Source organism: Corvus hawaiiensis, chromosome 3 (assembly GCF_020740725.1).
Source record: "Corvus hawaiiensis isolate bCorHaw1 chromosome 3, bCorHaw1.pri.cur, whole genome shotgun sequence".
NCBI lineage: Eukaryota > Metazoa > Chordata > Aves > Passeriformes > Corvidae > Corvus > Corvus hawaiiensis.
Genome location: NC_063215.1, coordinates 50,434,752 through 50,453,145, shown reverse-complemented (window position 1 = coordinate 50,453,145; position 18,394 = coordinate 50,434,752). Strand labels below are relative to the sequence as shown.

Sequence of the window (18,394 nt, the reverse complement as noted above, 5' to 3'; positions counted from 1 at the left end):
TTAGGTCCATATATACAGATTGTTATCTGAACTCTGGAAATCCCATCAGTTTAAATGGGTTTGAATGTCTCAGCATAATATATAAGAAAACATTCCTCATCTATGATGTACTTTATTTTATTAGAAGTGTTTCATTGCTTAGGTGACTTCATTGCCTACAACACCCAAAAAATGATGGATACTCTTGCATGGAAAAAAGAAATCACAGATGGCAAGTCCAAGATGGACACAGGCACCGAAATGCTATCAGCAGTAGAGGAAGTTTGCTGGAAGTAAACTAGCTAAGTCTATCACTTTCAAATAATTCATGATCTTCCATAGAACTGAGATATCTTATCAAAAACTGAACACTCTCCCTATGAGAGACAGCTTTTGGGTTGTGCTCAAAATTACATTTCAGCCTTAAAATAAAAGTGCCTTTCTAATGAAATTTTAGATTTGTCTAATTTTTCTCCACTTGTGACCATATGTAAACTTTTACCTTTTTAAGAGAACCATTATCAAATATTACAATGGTATGTTTTTAAAATTTGCTTCCATGTGGAAGATTCCAGACACTGAGCAAACAGGCCAGACTCTTCTGTCCTCAGGTGAAAAGAATTGACAAACTTTTCAAATTAGGGTCTGGTGCAAATAATGCATCCATGGGTAAGTTAAGCTTGAATTCGCAAAACAAAGCAAACGTTTCAGGAACACAACAAAGAACAATTAACAAGTGAGAGGATGAGAGAATATGGCCTCAAGTTGCACCAGAGCAGGTTTAGATTCGATTTTACAAAAAATTTCTTCACATAAAGGGTGGTGAGACATTGAAACAGTCTGCCTAGTGTAGTGGTGGAGTCACCATCCCTGGATGTGTTCAAATAACGTGTGGATGTGGCACTTGGTGATATGGCTTAGTAGTGAACATAGAGGTGCTTGGTTAATGCTTGGACTTGATGATCTTGAAGGTCTTTTCCAACCTAAATGACTCTATGATTCTATGATTTGTGGAAAAAGTGGCAAGTGCTTTGTTTAAAAAAATTGAAACAGACAGAGTTTTCAGAAGATAAAAGAGTTTTTCAGAAGATTTGGTAACTTTTTATTGATCTGTTGAAAAATTATGCTTTCTGTGAGGAGATGCTGTGGCCTTTTTTGAAACAACATACTCAATCTCATGTTTTTATGAGGGACCTTGTGTTATGTTACTATGTAACACTATATACAAATCAAATCTGTTCCAGTTACTGCCTGTGTTTGGTAGAGTGGCCAGTGGTTCCAGTAAATAGCTAACACAAAGGGTAGGATGTATCTCATACATGTATCATAACTTCGACCTCCTAAAAATTGCACACTGAATTCAGACACCACAGACAGAGCCAGTGGAGAAACATCCACATTCTTGAAAGGTAATTCATCCCACTTATTTCGGACATAATTCTACAATGCAGAATGAATTGCCGAGGATAATGCCCAGTGGTTTATTTCCACTAACCACAGAGGGAAACAAAATGACCAGCTTTAAAAAATTCCTCACTTTTGGGTGGCTAACGTTCCTGAAAAAGTGAAATACACTTGGCTTCAGTGACTATGGGATGACTGAGTCATATTTAGGTGTGCTCCTGGCAACACTTAAACATTCAGTTAACTGGACACATGAGGACAGCATCCTCGTGTTAGGTAAGACTGAAAATTCACACCACGATGCTGCTGTGTGGATGAACTGGCACTTGCTTTCTTAGTTTTACATGTTTTATATACTGGTCCCAGCAGTATGTCTGTGCTCTGGCTGGGAAACAGTTCTCATTTGATTTCAAAAGGAAGTTTTTTCTTACACTTCCTCTCCCTACCAAAATGTCTTCTAGTTAAGGACAATTTGGTCAGATGAACACAACTGGGATATTTTGCTCATGAAATAGTAAATGATACACTTAAGCATGAATTTCCAAGCACAGATTTTATGAAGACAATAATTTCTTAGTCAAAAAGGTGCTTCTTTAATAAAGTTCAAAAAACTAAACAGTTACAAGGTAAGGATATTAGGAGTAAGAGGCTAAAATTTCACATGCATCTCTGTTTTCCATATTTATCATAAAGGTTTTTTATTTCATACTATACAGTTTTGGACTTCTCAGTATCATACTGATTACCTGAAAGAAGTAGGAATAGAAATTAATAAAGGACTGTGTAGGTGCAATTCATAAGTGTTGATATCAGGAATAAAATGCAGTGTTGATGTCAAGAATAAAAAGCAGTTAGCCTGGTCAAATTAAAGTTAATGTCAGAGGTAGTAGGAGGGCATCTAAACTATATTCCAGTACAGCAAAAAGCAGCACAGGTATGTAGAGTCTTTCAGTCTGAAATGAGAAGCCTGGAACAAACAAAACCAATAAAAAGTTTAGATTTTCAGGAAAATAACCCCACTTCAGTGAAGTTTAATGGATAGTGGAGTACTCAGTTCTCCAGAAGCTACTTGGAAGCCACACTGCATGAATCCCTGGAAAACATGATTGTAATAAATACCTTAGACCATCCTACCCTTCTGTGGAAAGAGAGAGTGGTGCAGTATCCTTCTAGTAGAATATCTTTTTTGGTGTTTGAAAGGCAACTGATCGTTCTGATACCCTGCTTACTGTCTTCCAGCAGGATTTCTACAGCTGCCTTAAACAGCTGAACACTATTCACCAAGGAATAGAAAGCCAAAATCATTATATGTGGCCAAGAATTTACTTTTGTACCAAATTTTCATTTAGGAAATAACTAGACAGATCTACACAAAATAGCTAATTCACAGGCATCTTGCTCATAAGCAGAATTCCTTTTTGTCAGGAGGTAGATTTGCCCCTCAAATGAGCAAGTGTAATGTTCATGCAAAGCAGTGAGAACTGGCACAGTTGATGCTTCATTTTAGCATTTAGCCTAGAGAGTACAAAAGAGAAGTGATACTGGCAGGACTGGTTTTGGAAGGTAGCTCTGTCTTTTACTTACCCGTGGTTTTCTTCTTGGTTGCTGCATTCGCTCTGATGTTCCCTGGCATATCCTGATAGTCGAGGTTGTCTCACTCTGAACTACTTTGTTTCTTTGATTAATAATAAATTAATAGTCTCACTCTGTCACCTACCACACTATTTGCATCACTGATTTTTTTTTTTTCTAGGGGTGTAAGTGATGGCTCTGCTGAATTTCACTGAATTCGACTTGACCACTCATGTTCTTTATTACGCTAAAAACAGCTGTTGTGATCAGCAACTACAATCTCAACCAGTTGCCAAGTGCAATGAACTGTCTGTTTTATCTTTTCTGCTGTGATGAAGCACATTTCTCATGCACAGCCATCTTTTGGAAACCACTAATGGGAAAAGGAATTGGTAAGCTTTTCCTGCAGATTACTGCATGGAAATTAAATAGTACTACTAATTCCATTCACTGCTGGAGAAGCAAGAAAGGAAGTGGCTTAAATAAGACAGTCTAGCAAAAGTTAATGATAAAATTAGGAATCAGATGATGTTTATGGCCTAAAAAATAATTCCCTGGAATCTTCAACCCCATTATGATGCCCCCAAAAGGATGCAGTGTGCTATGGGTCAGATACAGCTCACAGGCTCACAGATGGACTACTTTCCACAAGTACCCTGTAACAATCTACAAGAGAGGGGCCCACCAGAAAACTCAAAACCAAGTAATTCACCATACATAAACAAAACTCAAATTAGCTTCCCAGTAACTCAGGCTTATCTCCAGTCGCTGTTTGGCAGATATAATTTGAAATGGACTTTGCACTTACCCAAGAACATGTTCACACAGAAGCCTGCAGTAGTCACTGTGAGAACTGGTAATTAACAGCAGAATCTTCCCAGCATTCTTCAGTTGTTTCAGCCACTTTTTTACAGACTCAGGACATCTTTGTAAATATTTGTCTGGATGATTTTTCACTTCTGGGAAATACATCCCACAGTCTTCTAAAAAAATTAAAACATAATTATGTTATCCAATTTTGCTCATAAACCACTTAATCCACACAACAAATATCCTTTTATGTGCAAACAACACAATTAAAACAAGGCAAAGCAACGTTTAAAATTTTCTCCGGGCTGTAACTTAATATAAACCAAAACCCCCAATCAAACCAAGAGGATTCATTGTAGCAGAAATAAGTTTGCATGACTTTTCTCTTTTACTGTGGAATTTTCATAATTATTTTGTTTGATGTTCTTTTGCTCATAATGGTTTATAGCAAAGAAATTTCAGATTATAGTTTTACGCAGGAAATAATTATTTCTTTTTGCCGTTGCTCAATTTTTGGATACTCAGCCTGTGATTGTAAAATGAGCTAAATGTTTAGAAAGTGGTAAGGACCCAAAATTCCAAAGAACACCTGTTCACTTACTTCTGACACTTTACATTAGCATTGACTGATCAGTAACATCCATTTTATTACTTTTGCATTTTTCTCAAGTAGCACTTTATCTATAAAAGGTTGATAAAGTGGCAAAGACTCATAAGTATTTGGAATACTAGGAACAGATGCAAAAACTGCCCTGTTCCAAGTCGAGCTTCAATAATGTTCTTTTTGCCAAATAAAACAGCAATAGAATTTTGCAAATACACTTGGAATGTAAGATTTTTAAAAGTGTGCAAGAACACTAACTTGGCAGTAAAAGTTACCTATTCATTAAAGTCACGAATAAATATTCATCTTGTTACAGCCCATAGCTGCTTTACCAAGATGTCAAACTAACATTAAACCTACCTACATATTTCCTCTGTGCTCAAACTCTCTATAACCAAGGCTGTCAAGCTAGTTAAAGGTTTAAAAAGAAATACAATAATTGTAGAGACAGAAATGATACCAAGTGTTTGGCTCTCAGTCTGTGTATGTTATAGTATAATGAACATCATCATAGATTATTTTTCTTCCAGCACTTGTTCTATATGAAACTGTGGTCAACTTAGCTGAATGATTTAATAAATCCCAGACATTACTTAGCCTTCTGGTATGTGAGTAATGCTGTTCTCTAGTTCGAAAAAAATAAGTTTTAAACCACTTGAACTTCAGCTATTTAATGAAAGAGAACATGCATGTTTGAAACACTAGTATCAAAGAAAGACTGAAAGATTCTGGGTGCTAAACATAACACTATTTCATATACTACACATTCAAACATCTACAGATGGCAGGGAACAAAAGTCTTCCAAAAGAAGTTTCAAATTGGCTCTTATCCCTGGAACCAGACAGGAGGTAAAAATGTATTATTCTGTACTACGGCTTGACAGATTTCTTCCAAAAAGGTGGACTAGTATATCTGAGGAGAGTCTCTCAAGCAAAATCTCCCAACTCACAACCAGGCCACCGTTCCAGTTCTTTGTTGTATTTAGGTCAGGCTGTGTAACAGTGTGTACTAGGGGAATAGGAGCCTGTTCCTGCAGCCGGCATTATGGGATGCCATGACATTTGCCTTGAGAGCTAGCCAAGAACAATGATTCTTTTGATTAAACAAAGCAGATTTACGAAAGAAGGTTTCCTGTTGTGTTTTCCCTCCTTCTTTCCTGGGGCATGAATATTGTTTGGGATGAGCAATAGAGTTTCTAGGAGCATAAACTTCTTTTTTTCCCCCCTCCATATTATAACTAGCAACAATATTTCATATGCTATGCTATGACAATTTTTCTTTTTTGGTGTTTTGGAAAGTGCACAACATTAGATGAGAATGAAGCGGGACACACAAACAAAGCAGGCTTGTCATTAGCTCTCAGAGGTTCAAGAAATTAAAATAAAGATGGCAAAGCTCATTTATATAACCAGTGACCTATCACTCTTTTCACTCTCAGACAGAAAGATCTGTTTTACTCCTGGACACTGTATTTTTCTTTCCTTATGAAATGCCTTCCACTGTCCGTGACCATTCTTTGATGTGCAATTTAAAGACTTTGAGTTAATTTAATCAAAACTGTCTTATTTCTCTATAATCTGTGCAGTATGTTCTACGTGACAAATCCATTATATTTGGCCTTTGAGCTACATCTGCATTGGAAAAGGCCAACAACTCTGGGTTCAATATATGAGCTGAAAGAGGATCTTATTCTAGCTTTCTATCCAGACCCTGAAGCCCAGCTGTTAATTGCAGACAAGCAATGAATCAGTTCTTGACACTGGGATCTGAAATTTGCCCCTGGGCTGTCTGCCATATCAGGCAGAGGCAGCTCAGAAGAATCCTCATTAAAGCATACTCTACTGTAATTAGGCCAGCATGGCCCAGCAAAGTAGAGTTTGACTTAATTCCTAACATACTATTGCATCTGGTGAAGACAGTTTGGTGGACTACAAACTCCTACCAATAAATGAGTTTAACCACCAAAGCTTGCAAGATTTGATTGAAAGCCAAATAAAATAAAAGCCAAAAAACTTGCTCATTATCCCAGAGCAAGAGCCAATTTTGAGGAGTATAGCAGAGCCACAGGCACCTTATTGGCAGAAAGAATTGTGGAAGCTTTAACATGTGATGGAGAAATAGCATCATGTCAAACCTTCAAATGAAGCTTTTTTCCCACTATGGCATACGCTGCACTGTGTTTTTCTAAAGCAAACAAACAATAAAAATAGGAAGAAAACTCAATTAAGCAAAGCACCAGTGAGAAATGAGAAAAGAAATAATTTTATCAGAGCCAACAGAGGAAAGCAAGAATGAGTTAACAGTAATAAGTGATTATACAACTGTCATACAGCTCCGTTCTTGAAAAACAAAAAAGTAATTCTTCAGAATAACACTGTTCTTGAGAAATAAGAAATGTCCCTAGCCTGTTATACCTTCCTGATAATTCTTATGGGCCATCCAAATTGCAAAATACTCTTAAAAATGGAACTGTAAGCAAACTTTAGAAAAGTTTTATTGGTGCACAAAGTCAGTGTATCAAAGTGGGGGACTTATGGTCACTGCCAGCTTTACAACGGACGGTTTGCTGTCTGTACACTGCCTAAAATAAAATAGCTACATTTATTCCTCTCTGTTTTATAAATATCACTTAACATACATATATGGACATTGACATGTATAAATGCACACCCACAAATCAGTGAAAGCAAAACATTAACAAAACAACTATCCCGACTTTCACCTCAAAGTCTCTGTTGTTTTCAGTTGCCTTCAAGCATGCCAAAGCCTTCGTTAGTAACCTCTGGCTCTTTGGCAGTGCGAACACTTACTCAAAAATACCAAGAAGTATTTAATAAAAAAAAAATGCAACAAGAAGACTGTGACAATCAACATAACAATCAACATATTTACCCCCTGTGATTTTATGAGAAAACTTAATCCAATGATGAGGAGCAGGAAACTGAATCTCTAAACATTTTATACACAACTTTGGAATTTATTACATATATGTTACCATGGAAGAAATGCAATTTTTTCAATTTCCATTCTTCTTACTAAACAACTTGAAGTTTATCTCAAATCTCTGAAATGCAGCCTGGAATAGCAAATTAGCAACTAGCCTCTGTAGGGATTTATAATCATCTTCCAAATGCACTTTAAAAAACAATGACTGCCTTTGCAGTCCACTAAATATCCTTCCAGAAAAAAATATACACTTTTTAAGATGAAGATAGAAGCAATTAAAATGAACTGTCTAGAACCAGCACATATTAAAGTCCTGCCAGAGCCTCCTATCAGATCAATGTCCTGCTGTATTTTCAAAGCAAAATAATTTCCTCTATCTATATTATCAGAGGTTCCCTTGTGTCCAGTTTGGAGTTTGTTTTTTCTTGTCCTACCTGACATTTTAATTTAATCAGGATGTTCTTTGCATTGTCTTGACTTGCAGTTTAACTGTGTGTAACACAGTTGTGATACTGTGATGGGAATTATGTAGTTGGAAATGCTGGAAATGCAGAACCCCCAGACCAAATTCAGAAGGAAGCTGTACACTGCTTGTCATGTCTTCCAGCACAGACAATAATCCAGTCCTTAAGCCAATCACCCTCCTCTACTACAGTCACAAAATTACTTTATTGAAGTATACAGTTTGATGTTCTAATATAATACATGTATTTGTGGAAAAAATAATTATGGATTTCTCTTGTGCTCTGCATTACACCACTTCTCCCTGGCAGGGTCAGTTCATGCCCACTGGCTCTGGACTCCTTTAGACTCAGTGTCTCTAAATCCACACTGCCAGGACACTGCAGTTTTCATCCCTTATCTGTTATTTGGATTATAAAGTGGGCAAATGTTCAAGGGGTATGTTTCTGGCAAGGTTTCAGCCCAGAACTAAAACACAGGAACAGTGTATTTCTTCGTATTGTCACTGCTTCTAAGGGGCACCTACTTGATTAAATTAAAAATAATTTATCCGCTATTTATACAATTTAGCTAAGCAGAGAAGTATGAGGCTAAAAAAATCCTAGAATTCAGCCAAGAAAAATAAACTTTCAGCTGCCAATTTGTAGCTTGTATTTAGTGGCTTTAACAACTACCAATCTCTTACAATGAAAGTAGTATTTGGGAATGTGACTTTTCTCTCTTTTAAACTCAAAGGCAATATGATAGCTTACCTATTAATACCCATAGCCAAATTCTCTATAGTTCTGCCATGAGAAAGAACTTATAGCTCTTCCCTAATTTTTGTCTTAATGCCGGCTTGCACGTAACAGTTATTAATTTGATTAACAGAGTAGAATTCCAATAAATGTTACAGTCAGCAGATACAGACAACTATATTCATTGTTTATTCCTATCCACTGTAGGCTTACAACACTTCAGGTTTCTAGAGTGAACAGAGACACTTCTTTCACCATTGTTGCTGTCTTCTTCTCCTGTCTAAATAAACTAATCTAACAACTATCATGAGCATTTAACAGAAACACAAGAAAAATACCTTCATCACAGAAGATTCTGCAAAAGAACTTAAATTTCATCTAATGAAAGCAAGTAGAGGAGAAAGGGGGTGATGGCAAGTTGGCTTTTACTTCCTTTCGTTTAAGCTGAAGTGTGTGTTCTAGTAGGAGCAGCAGAAGCAAAATGAGAGACAGAGGGAAGGAAATGTTAACATAAAGCAAGACAAGAAAAGATAGTGAAGGATGATGCAGGGATGACTGGACAAAATATGGTTACATTCCGGAGGCCTGGGATGAGGCAGATATCAGGAACAGGGAGCAGCAGGAAGAGATAAATCACTCTCTTCTTCCCCCAGGAGATTAAAAACTTTTAAAAAGAGAATAAAAGGATGAAAGTCCTAGAAGATAGGAGGTTAGGAAGAGGCAAATGTCATAAGAGCAAAAATGAGGCGCGACAGATGTCAAATATTCCAAGTTTTTATGTTTTCTGCAATTGTCTCAATTCTTTAGAAAGACTGAGAAATTCTTTAGAAAAACTGTACTGTTTCTTAACAGGTCAAAAGGTTAAAGATCCTGGTCCAGTTCAGGCAGAAAGAACACCAGCTATTTACACTTCTTCGTTTATTAGGAGCAGACATCAAAAGAAGATACTAAGTTTGGAGACAAAGGAGATTTTAATATTCTGGTACCAAATTGCTCATTCTCATCTGAAAAAAGAGAGAAGCAGAAGAGGGGAAAAAAAGTAGTATGGGTGGGGTGGCCAGTGGAGACCAGAAATTCAGGATGACACCCCAATGAATTGCTGCCCATCACAAGGCTGAACTTTGCAACCTGATGAACCTCTCCTTGTTTTAGCTAAGAATTCGCTTATGTGCCCAGATATATGAGTAGCTGCTTATAAAACAGAGTATCTTTCAAACTGCTCTTGTATATACAAATGAAACACAAACGGGATAGAAAACGGGGAAAAACCCCCCAAAAATCAGACAGAAGAGAGGAGGTAGGAAATAGGAGGAGAAATGAAAAACAAACCAGTATTAAGGATAGGTTGCATTCTACTAATAATGCAAACCCATAAATAGGGCACATATATTAGGATGTCAAATCAAATTAAAGAGAAAACTTTTCCTCCTGTGTTCTCAGAAAAGTAGGGATTTTTATGATCACAATGTAAGCACTTTGCATGGGGCACTTGAGTTTTGAACTAATCACATATTACCAGTGGAACTACAAGATCAACTGGTTCTTCATTTGCTGCTTTTCCATGTGTTAAAGAAGATGTTTACTGCCCGTGTAACATTAACATTCTCAGTATTTTTAGCAACATCCAGCTCTGGTCAGGCAGAAATAGATCACATTTCCTAAAATAATAAACAATTTTCCAGTGATGACAACTCTGTGCTCACCTTGATTAATTTCAAGGGGGTGACCATAAGGAAAGGGTTCATGGTGGGCTAGGAAAAACATGACTACTTGGATTAATAGTGGCTGCAGTGCTATATAAACACTTAATACACTGAAGGAGACATTTTAGCAGAACACACACAAAACATCACCTCTGCAAATATTTCATGGGTCATTTCCTCTTCTACTTATTTTCTACTCCTGTGGCCTATGAGAAATTTACTGCAAAATTTAAAATGCTTTGGTAGCTAAAGATAGCTCTCCAACGAAAAATGGTCTGATTGACTAGAAATTTTCCTAAGGAAGTTAAGAGTAGATGTTGTTTCTACTGGCTTGATATTTTAAGGCAGGAACCACCACTCTTCTTCCTTTCTGAGGTGAGGTTCCCATGACAAAGGCTGTTAGGAACAGCACAGAACCTTTAGCTATATTTAAAGGGAAGTCCTAATGTCTAAATTAGAAGGTATTACTGCTCTGACATCTTAGCTGAACATCACCCCCTCCTTCCCCCTGTGTAGCAGGGGGTAGAACCAAAGACCTCTGACGGACAGCCCAGAACCTCATGGATGTGCAAGGTTTAAGGGCTGGCCCTAACCAAAGTCAGCTTCAAGGTGAGGCTGCATAATTTCTTGAAAACCTATCTTATTAACAACTTTTCCCCAAAAATTTTTCAAGCAAGCTTAAAAAGTATCATTTCCTGACACCCCCCACCATTTCCTATCTGGAAGAACCCCATTCAGTCTGCCCCTAACCTTCACCCTCCTTCTTGTTAGCCCTGCCTCATGTCCCGCCACAACAGCAGTGTCCTGGATGCAGAACAGTCGAGACTCCTAGGAGCGCAATGCCACAGCCAGATGCTGGCATGGCTTTTGCATGTAGTGTTACTCCTACTTCTTACTGAGGTCCATGGGCACTGAAAGAGAAATCCAGGCTGTTTTCATATGTTTTCTGTTCTTACTGGTGTTCCCAAATGGCTGATTTAACTGCTCCCAGAGTCAGACCCACGCTGCAGTCTTTGCCCTATCTCATCCCAAGCTTGCAAATCCCTTCCTTTAGAAAAGGGAAACAACACAAATAAAAAAACTTACGAGAAGCACATCTATATCGCAAAGTCTGCAGCCTGACATCACCCTGACTGCTGACACATGGTATTTGTAAGGAAGTTGTCTTGATGTAGGTAGTTTGAATGACCTTCCATAGTTTTGTATACACAAATCCTGGAGACAGAATTTCTTTCTTTCTTTTCTTGTTTTTTTCTTTTCCTTCTGTTTTTATGTTAATATTTATATCAACACAGCAATGTTTCCCCAGTGCACTACAAAGCAGGAAGGATGTACTTTGGAGGTAGGACAGGATCTGTTGCTGTATTTTAGAGGAAATTATTTATTTCTCAAAAGAATTCACTTCCTTGCTTTACACTACCATGCTAGTTTGCAGCATAACAGACCAGATTTATCAAACTGTATGAGACCAGCCAGTTTCTGATGACACTCTGGCAACCCATGGGATGAGCACTAAACTTGTGCAGAGGTAACTACCCTTTGCTGGACAAACATTCAGTTAAATTAGTCTGATTCTCCAGATCCTCCCTACTGCACTGTGTGAACAATTAAAGTGAATAATCTGCAGGTAGAAAAATCTGCTCTATTCCATTGTCAAGAATGTCTTCTGATAGGATTCATGCAACACACTTACCTATGCTCGGAAGGGAAAGACTGAAAGGTGATACAGTGATTGCTCAAGGCAACACAACCAACATTTTTTCCTGCTGTTAAAGATTTATATGCATTATTTGTTATATAAGTATTGCCATTAATATTTACAGGAAGACAACCTATCAGTGGGAAATTACTATAAAAATTCTGGAAATCTCCATCTATATTCAGCCTGCTAAAGGTACTGATCCTTATACACATATTTGTCATACAAACTTGCCATAGAAGTATATTTGAGATTTTTCTTTGATATACATGACAACTATTTGTGCTCAGCACCTACTTTCCCGACAAATTTTGCATACTTAGATGCCTGTTAAACTCTACCTGTTGTCAATTCACCTTTAAAACACATCCCCTGGTAAAGACATCCTAAAAAATCCTGCAGAACAATTTAGGATGGAAGGATGAAATTGTTTTGTTCAACTGAATACAGCTAAGTAGGTGGGAAATGGGATCTCTTCAGGATGCTGCTGCAGTCTAATTTAACAGGAAGTCAAATATTCAAGTACCGTTTTATTTATGAATCTGATGAAGGTTACTTGAGTACATTGGCTTGTGTAAAATGTGCTTTTATGCTTGGTGTGGAAATGAAATGCATAATGAAGAAATAAAATACAGTAGATAGATATTTTACAATGACACACAGACTACAGTTGCTGATAAACTAAAAATCCTACTCAGATGTACTGCTCCACCAAGAAGACATTACAGGTAATCCCTGCTTCTGAGATCTCAAATTCAAATAGCTCTGGGGAAGAGATGAAACTCTTTTTGAAGCTTTGAAAGCATCAGCTACTTTGAGGCACTTGTTCCAGTAAGAAGGAAGTTCAAGTTCTCAGAAATATTTTTCCTGGAAGCAGCATCATCATCTACCTCTTAATATGCACATGCACATACTAACACACAAACAGAGAGATATATGTATGTATATTAAAGAAAAACAATATTTTTTCTTTAAACAAGAAATAATCCTTTTCTGTCTCCCAAGAAACTGTGCACTGCCAAGGACAAATGGTGTTAATTCCAGCCTCCTGGTCTGCAGTTGCAAACTTTCCAAATGGTACAGATGGACCAAGAGCTGCAAGCAGACTCCAGTTTTACTTCCTACATAACATTCTGATACAGATGCCACATCCACAATTCAAGAACAATCTGATGGGCAGTGGGAAACTGCAAGCAACAAGCACCACAAGAATGGGGTAGGGAGAAGAGCTATGTGTAAAATGAGGCATTTAAAATGTATCAGAAAATAAGACACTTCAGAAGAGTGTGACCAAGGGAGATTTGTAACAGGCGATTCTCCTTTCACGTTTATGATTACCCTGTGTATACAGAAAGTTACTGGTCGTGTGCTTTCTGTGATCTCATTATTTTTATAACTTACCAGTAGTGTTCAACAATAACTACTCCTCCTGTAGGTGATGTACTACCTTCTGTTATGCTTACCATCACATTTTAATACATACAATGAAAGCCTTACTCTTCTTACCTGGCATCTCACCCTAGCTATCCTGTTAATACAGCTCTCAAATCACACACATACCAAGTGCTTTTCATGGTTCTGGCCTACAGAGCTACATGAATCTGGCTGAGGCTGCGGAAGTATATTTCCAGTCCCCATGTACTGAAGAAATATTAACAGGAAGATGTACCAAGAAGGGCCATCAGGATAAGGCTCCAAGAGCTCAAATGACAAGGACTCAGGGTGCATTCAGACCGCGCAGTTAGACGCAGTATAAAGGGATTCATTGATCTCTAAAAAGCCGGCACAGCTGGAGGAAGCAAGGCCTCCATGTGTGCGTATTTGCTCATCTCAGTAGTCCAGCCACACGGCACTGGAAAGAGAGAGAGCAGCTTCCCGGAGCAGGAGCTCGCCCTTCCAGGCGCTGCCTCCCTGCGGGTCCATCGGCCCGCTGGTGCCATCTAGCGAGGGGGGCCCCGCTCGGGACCAGCGCCGGCACCGGCACCGCGGAGGCGGCTGCGCCGTCACTTCAAAGCACCGCAGCCCCCCTGCTACCGAGAATCGTCACGCCGTGGCTGTCAGGAGCACGGATCCCAGCTATGAGTTTCTTCCCTTTTCTGTAGTTATTGAAACCTTCTTAAATTTCTAGACAAAACTTCTAAAAGACGGAACAGAACTGAAACGTGCAGTTCCACAGAAATGACCCCACATGGCAGTGGTCCTCGAACAGCAAGTGTCAGAGGTCAGGGCATGGGTGTGGAGGAAGGCTTCATGGAAAACACCGGGTGATTTGACAGCTTAAACATGAATCTAAGAGGGAAATAATAGCAGTCTTCAAGCATGTAGAAAACTCACTCTTGGGGCAAAAAATTAAAAAGGAATAATCTGTCCTCTGAGATCAAGGTCAATGAGTCAAGTAGCAATAATCTTGCACTTCTGTAAACCTAGATTAGAAATAATAATAAGGTTTCTGATTTGAATGGTACCAACACTGGAAAAGCTGCCAAGAAGGTTGTACGATCTTTGTCAGTGCAGGTCTTCAAAAAGAGGCTAGAAAGCCATCTGTTAGGAACACCTAACCCACCTCTTCGGCAGTGGTGTGCTAAATGCAAGTTATCTTCTATAGTTCCTTAAAGAACTGCGATTACACATTACTGAGGAATGTGCCCCCCCCCACTTCCATCCATTGCTTTAATGAGTGATGCTAGTGTCCATGTTTATCAATGTGATATGGATAATGATACTTTGGGTCACATCAGAAAAATTTACTAGTAGGCAGTAAGAGGAATGAATTCAGGAAGGAGCAGCAGCACAGCTCTGTTAATAACAGTTTGCTAACCTGAACAAAAAGTCTGAAACTTATCCAAACAAAAGAGAGAGATACAGACTGCTGACTTCATGCTACTTTCATTGCAGACCATCCCTTTCCTATTTGTACCAGCTCATTTGCCGCAGGAAGGTTGAGAGAGGAATGCTCAATTTCTAATGCCATTTTCATGAGCACAAAGACTCCATTTTTTATGGCAGAGCGATCAACTTGAGAACAAAGAAAAAATCTGCTTTCCAGAAATTTAACAAGATGTACAGTCTCCATTAAGAATGCTGAAAAAATGGCACAATGAAATTAAATTATTTTATGCAAAGCCTGTGTGTTGAGTTCCTCACTCTCTTGTGGAGAATGGAAAAGAAGAAATTAGTTAAAATTATACCGAAAGAGCTGTTGGAAAGGTCATTGCTGGTCAATCTGTCAGGAAGAATTTTGGAGTTTATAGTCCAGAGAAATCTATTTAAAAGTTATGAAGAACATTTTCCTGGGTGCTTTATTTGTGATTCTGTATTCTTATCTCTCCTGGTTTGATTCTTCATCTGTTCTATCATTATCCAAACAATGGCAAACAGGTGAAAAGTAAACTTGATGTAAAATAAAACCCAAATCAACAATGACTAACCCAGATTAATTCCAGGAGTGAGCATGAGGAAGAAAAACGGTTTCTGTAAGCATAATTGTGCAAGAAACAGCTATTTTTTTAGCTCACGAATTTCTCCAGGATTCCAGATTTTCCCCTGTCCTGCATCAAGATTAAACAGTAGCCCTTCAAAAAAGAATTAAGTGAGAAATACACTTGCACATGGACTGGCACCTGCTTATTGCAAGTCCATGTTGCAAGGCAGGCAAAAGTAGTTTCTGCCTTGCTGGAACACGGTCTTGCAGTGGCTGGCAGTTCTGGCAATGGGTGGCTGGGAACCCACCCTGCTCATCACAGCAGTGGGCACTCCTGAGCATCCTTATGCTGTTCTCCTGGGTGGGTAGGCTGTGGAGCAGGAGGGTTTCCACATACCTCCACCACCAATGGCCCTGCTCCAATTCTCTTGCCCTCTCACTACAACTTCAATTAAACAGTTTGATGAGAAAAAGCAGAAAGCAAGAGCCAGGTTGCCACTCAAACCCTTGCTAGGCTGCACAGAAGGAAGTCCTGCCATTCAAATTCCACTTACATGAGGCTTAGCCAAACAGGATAGGGTATTTATGAAAGCAAAGACTGCATGAACAATTCAGATTTATATATTCAAAATGTTTGTAGAGGCAGTTTTCACAGAAAAACAAAAGTCTTCCCTGAATATTTATGAAGAAACCAGATGATGCACAAACAGCTCTTCTGTTTTCCAGGTTGTGGGATTGGTTATTAAGTTCCAAGAACAGACCTGTAAGGAGACCCACTTCTCCTTTAGTCTTTAAATTACCATTCCTGCCAAAGGCAATGAGATATGCACACCATGTTTTCATTCAGCACCTCACATTCTGCAAAAATGAGACATTTTAATCCTCATTCACTTATTTTTTTGGACTGACATCTGAACATTAGTGTCAGATTCTTGTGTTAATATCATGTGTTGTATGAGCTTTGTTTTATTACTACCTTTCTGCTGAAAGAAATTAATTGAGTATGGAAATGTCTCTCGAATGAATGCTGGTTTTAGACAGTTTATAGTGATATAGGACACAAAGTATGTTTTTTTCATTAAAATACTCCTATCAGGACCAATGTTAAATTATATCAGCAATAGTGGCTACATCAGAACTGCTTTTTAAAAGGAATTTCTCTTATGTATAAGGACTCATGATAAGCAAAAAGAAACAGAAGTAAAAGTAATATTTTCTTTTTCCTTTTTAAGTGCAAATTTTCAGGCATTAGAAACCATTTGATTATCAAAGACAACTCTGTCTGACAATAGTATAGCAGATATATGAAGATCTCTCAAGAATTTGCTCATATCTGTATTCATTGCTAAAAGCTGCTATAAAACAAAATCCAATTTGCACATATTACATACATGCATGTAAGACGTATTTGTAGTGAAAGATAAATACACTTATATGGAAAATGTCATTATTACCATTATAGTTACAAGTTTATGGGCTAGTGGATAGAATAAAACAGTAACTATACTTAGAGAAACTTTAAATTATACATAAAGACTTCAAGAATCTTCAGAGAAAGGACTAAAAATTCTTATGTGCTCATTTAATTGTTAGGCATTTGAATTACTTATGTTTTTTTCCACATGTATAATCATTCTTCTACAGAAGTGCATTGTTAGAAAGTATGAGGACATGCTGCTATAAAAAGAAAAATAAAGAAAGTTTATAATAAAAGTTTTCCTGGAATTTTTATTTAACCTCATGCTCTTTCATGATTAGCTCACCAAAACATTGTGGTAATAAAAGTTCTTGGTTTATCCAGGATCTGTGGTTGCATTCTGCCATAAATGTTCTTGCCCAAAGAATGGCAGTGCTATATAGAAACAAAAGGTAACATGCATTAGGCTGTCTAAACAACTTCTATCTGATTCCTTCGAACTTTAGACACTTTGATATGTGTGTAGCTGTTGGTATTTGACCATAGCTGACTGTGTACTATAGTAAGATATTTTATAGCCTGAGAGAAGTATGCCTCTTAAGGATTTGTTCATAGTCCCGTGACAAAATTCACACTGACTTCAGTGGCAAAAAGGTTTACAAGGATCTTATTCTCCTCAATATAAGAGACTGAGCATCAGCTAATAGTACTTTATACACTCAAAAGACACAAGCTGATTTTGCTTCTACTCCTTCTCTCATTTTAATTTCTGTTGCAGGTGATTACCAGAGATCAAATAAGCAAACCCAAGCATCTGGTAGATGAGAACCTGTACCTGCTTTCTTTACTCCCTCATTTAGGCAAGCATTTTATTTCACTATGGGGACAGGTTTAATGTGCACATATACAGTCACTCTGTCTCACCTGACAGGCAGTAACTTTTTATGCCATCTGCAAGCTCAGCAACACGCCCCATGTAACATGCCAATCTAAAAACACCTTTCACACTGCTCACCTGGGAAGTTTAAACTCTTCCTTTCCAGCTTGTTTAAAATATCCTCTGCTTGAGCCAAACAAAATGGATATAAAGAAGACTGCAGGAGTCCTAGACTGGGAAATGTACTCCAGCTTATTAAGTGCAGAGAGCTAAACCAAACAGGTGGCAGCATTTCCCCACAGTGCAGTAAGAAGCTCGTCTGAGTGACTTACGATCTTAGGCATGCAAGAAACATTTCAATTGCTATGTACAAATTTTGCCTACATGATAGGTGCCTCGTATTTTATCCAGTCAATCTTATTTGAGTAGTAAGAACATGTCCAAATTCTAATACAGCAGAACTGGGAATGATTTAAATCAGAAGCATGCTCACATGCCTTTTTTTTTTTTTTTTCCTAGCTTGATAGATACAAATAGCTTTACATTATAAAAAACCCCAAATTACAAGTGGTTTCTACATAAAGGTTCCAAAATCAGACAAACTATTTTTCTTTAATGCCAAAAACCTTGGAAATGCAATGAAATAATATAGTAAAATAAAAGGATTATAAATAGGGATTATAGGGATTAAAGGATATAAATAGGGCATTCAGACCAAGATAGGAAGATATGTGTGTGGCTCTTTGCATTCACTGCAATGAC

The 18,394-nt window shown here is 37.9% G+C and overlaps 1 protein-coding gene across 3 annotated transcripts in view; it reads right to left on the bottom strand.

Moving 5' to 3' along the window:
* Positions 1-18,394, bottom strand: part of NT5DC1 (5'-nucleotidase domain containing 1) — a 131,112-nt gene that overhangs the window by 42,022 nt on the left and 70,696 nt on the right. For all 3 annotated transcript variants that reach the window (XM_048297804.1, XM_048297803.1, XM_048297802.1), the window contains exon 7: positions 3,764-3,938. In XM_048297804.1, coding sequence (XP_048153761.1) covers positions 3,764-3,938 — 175 coding nt within the window. The remainder of the gene's footprint in view (positions 1-3,763; positions 3,939-18,394) is intronic.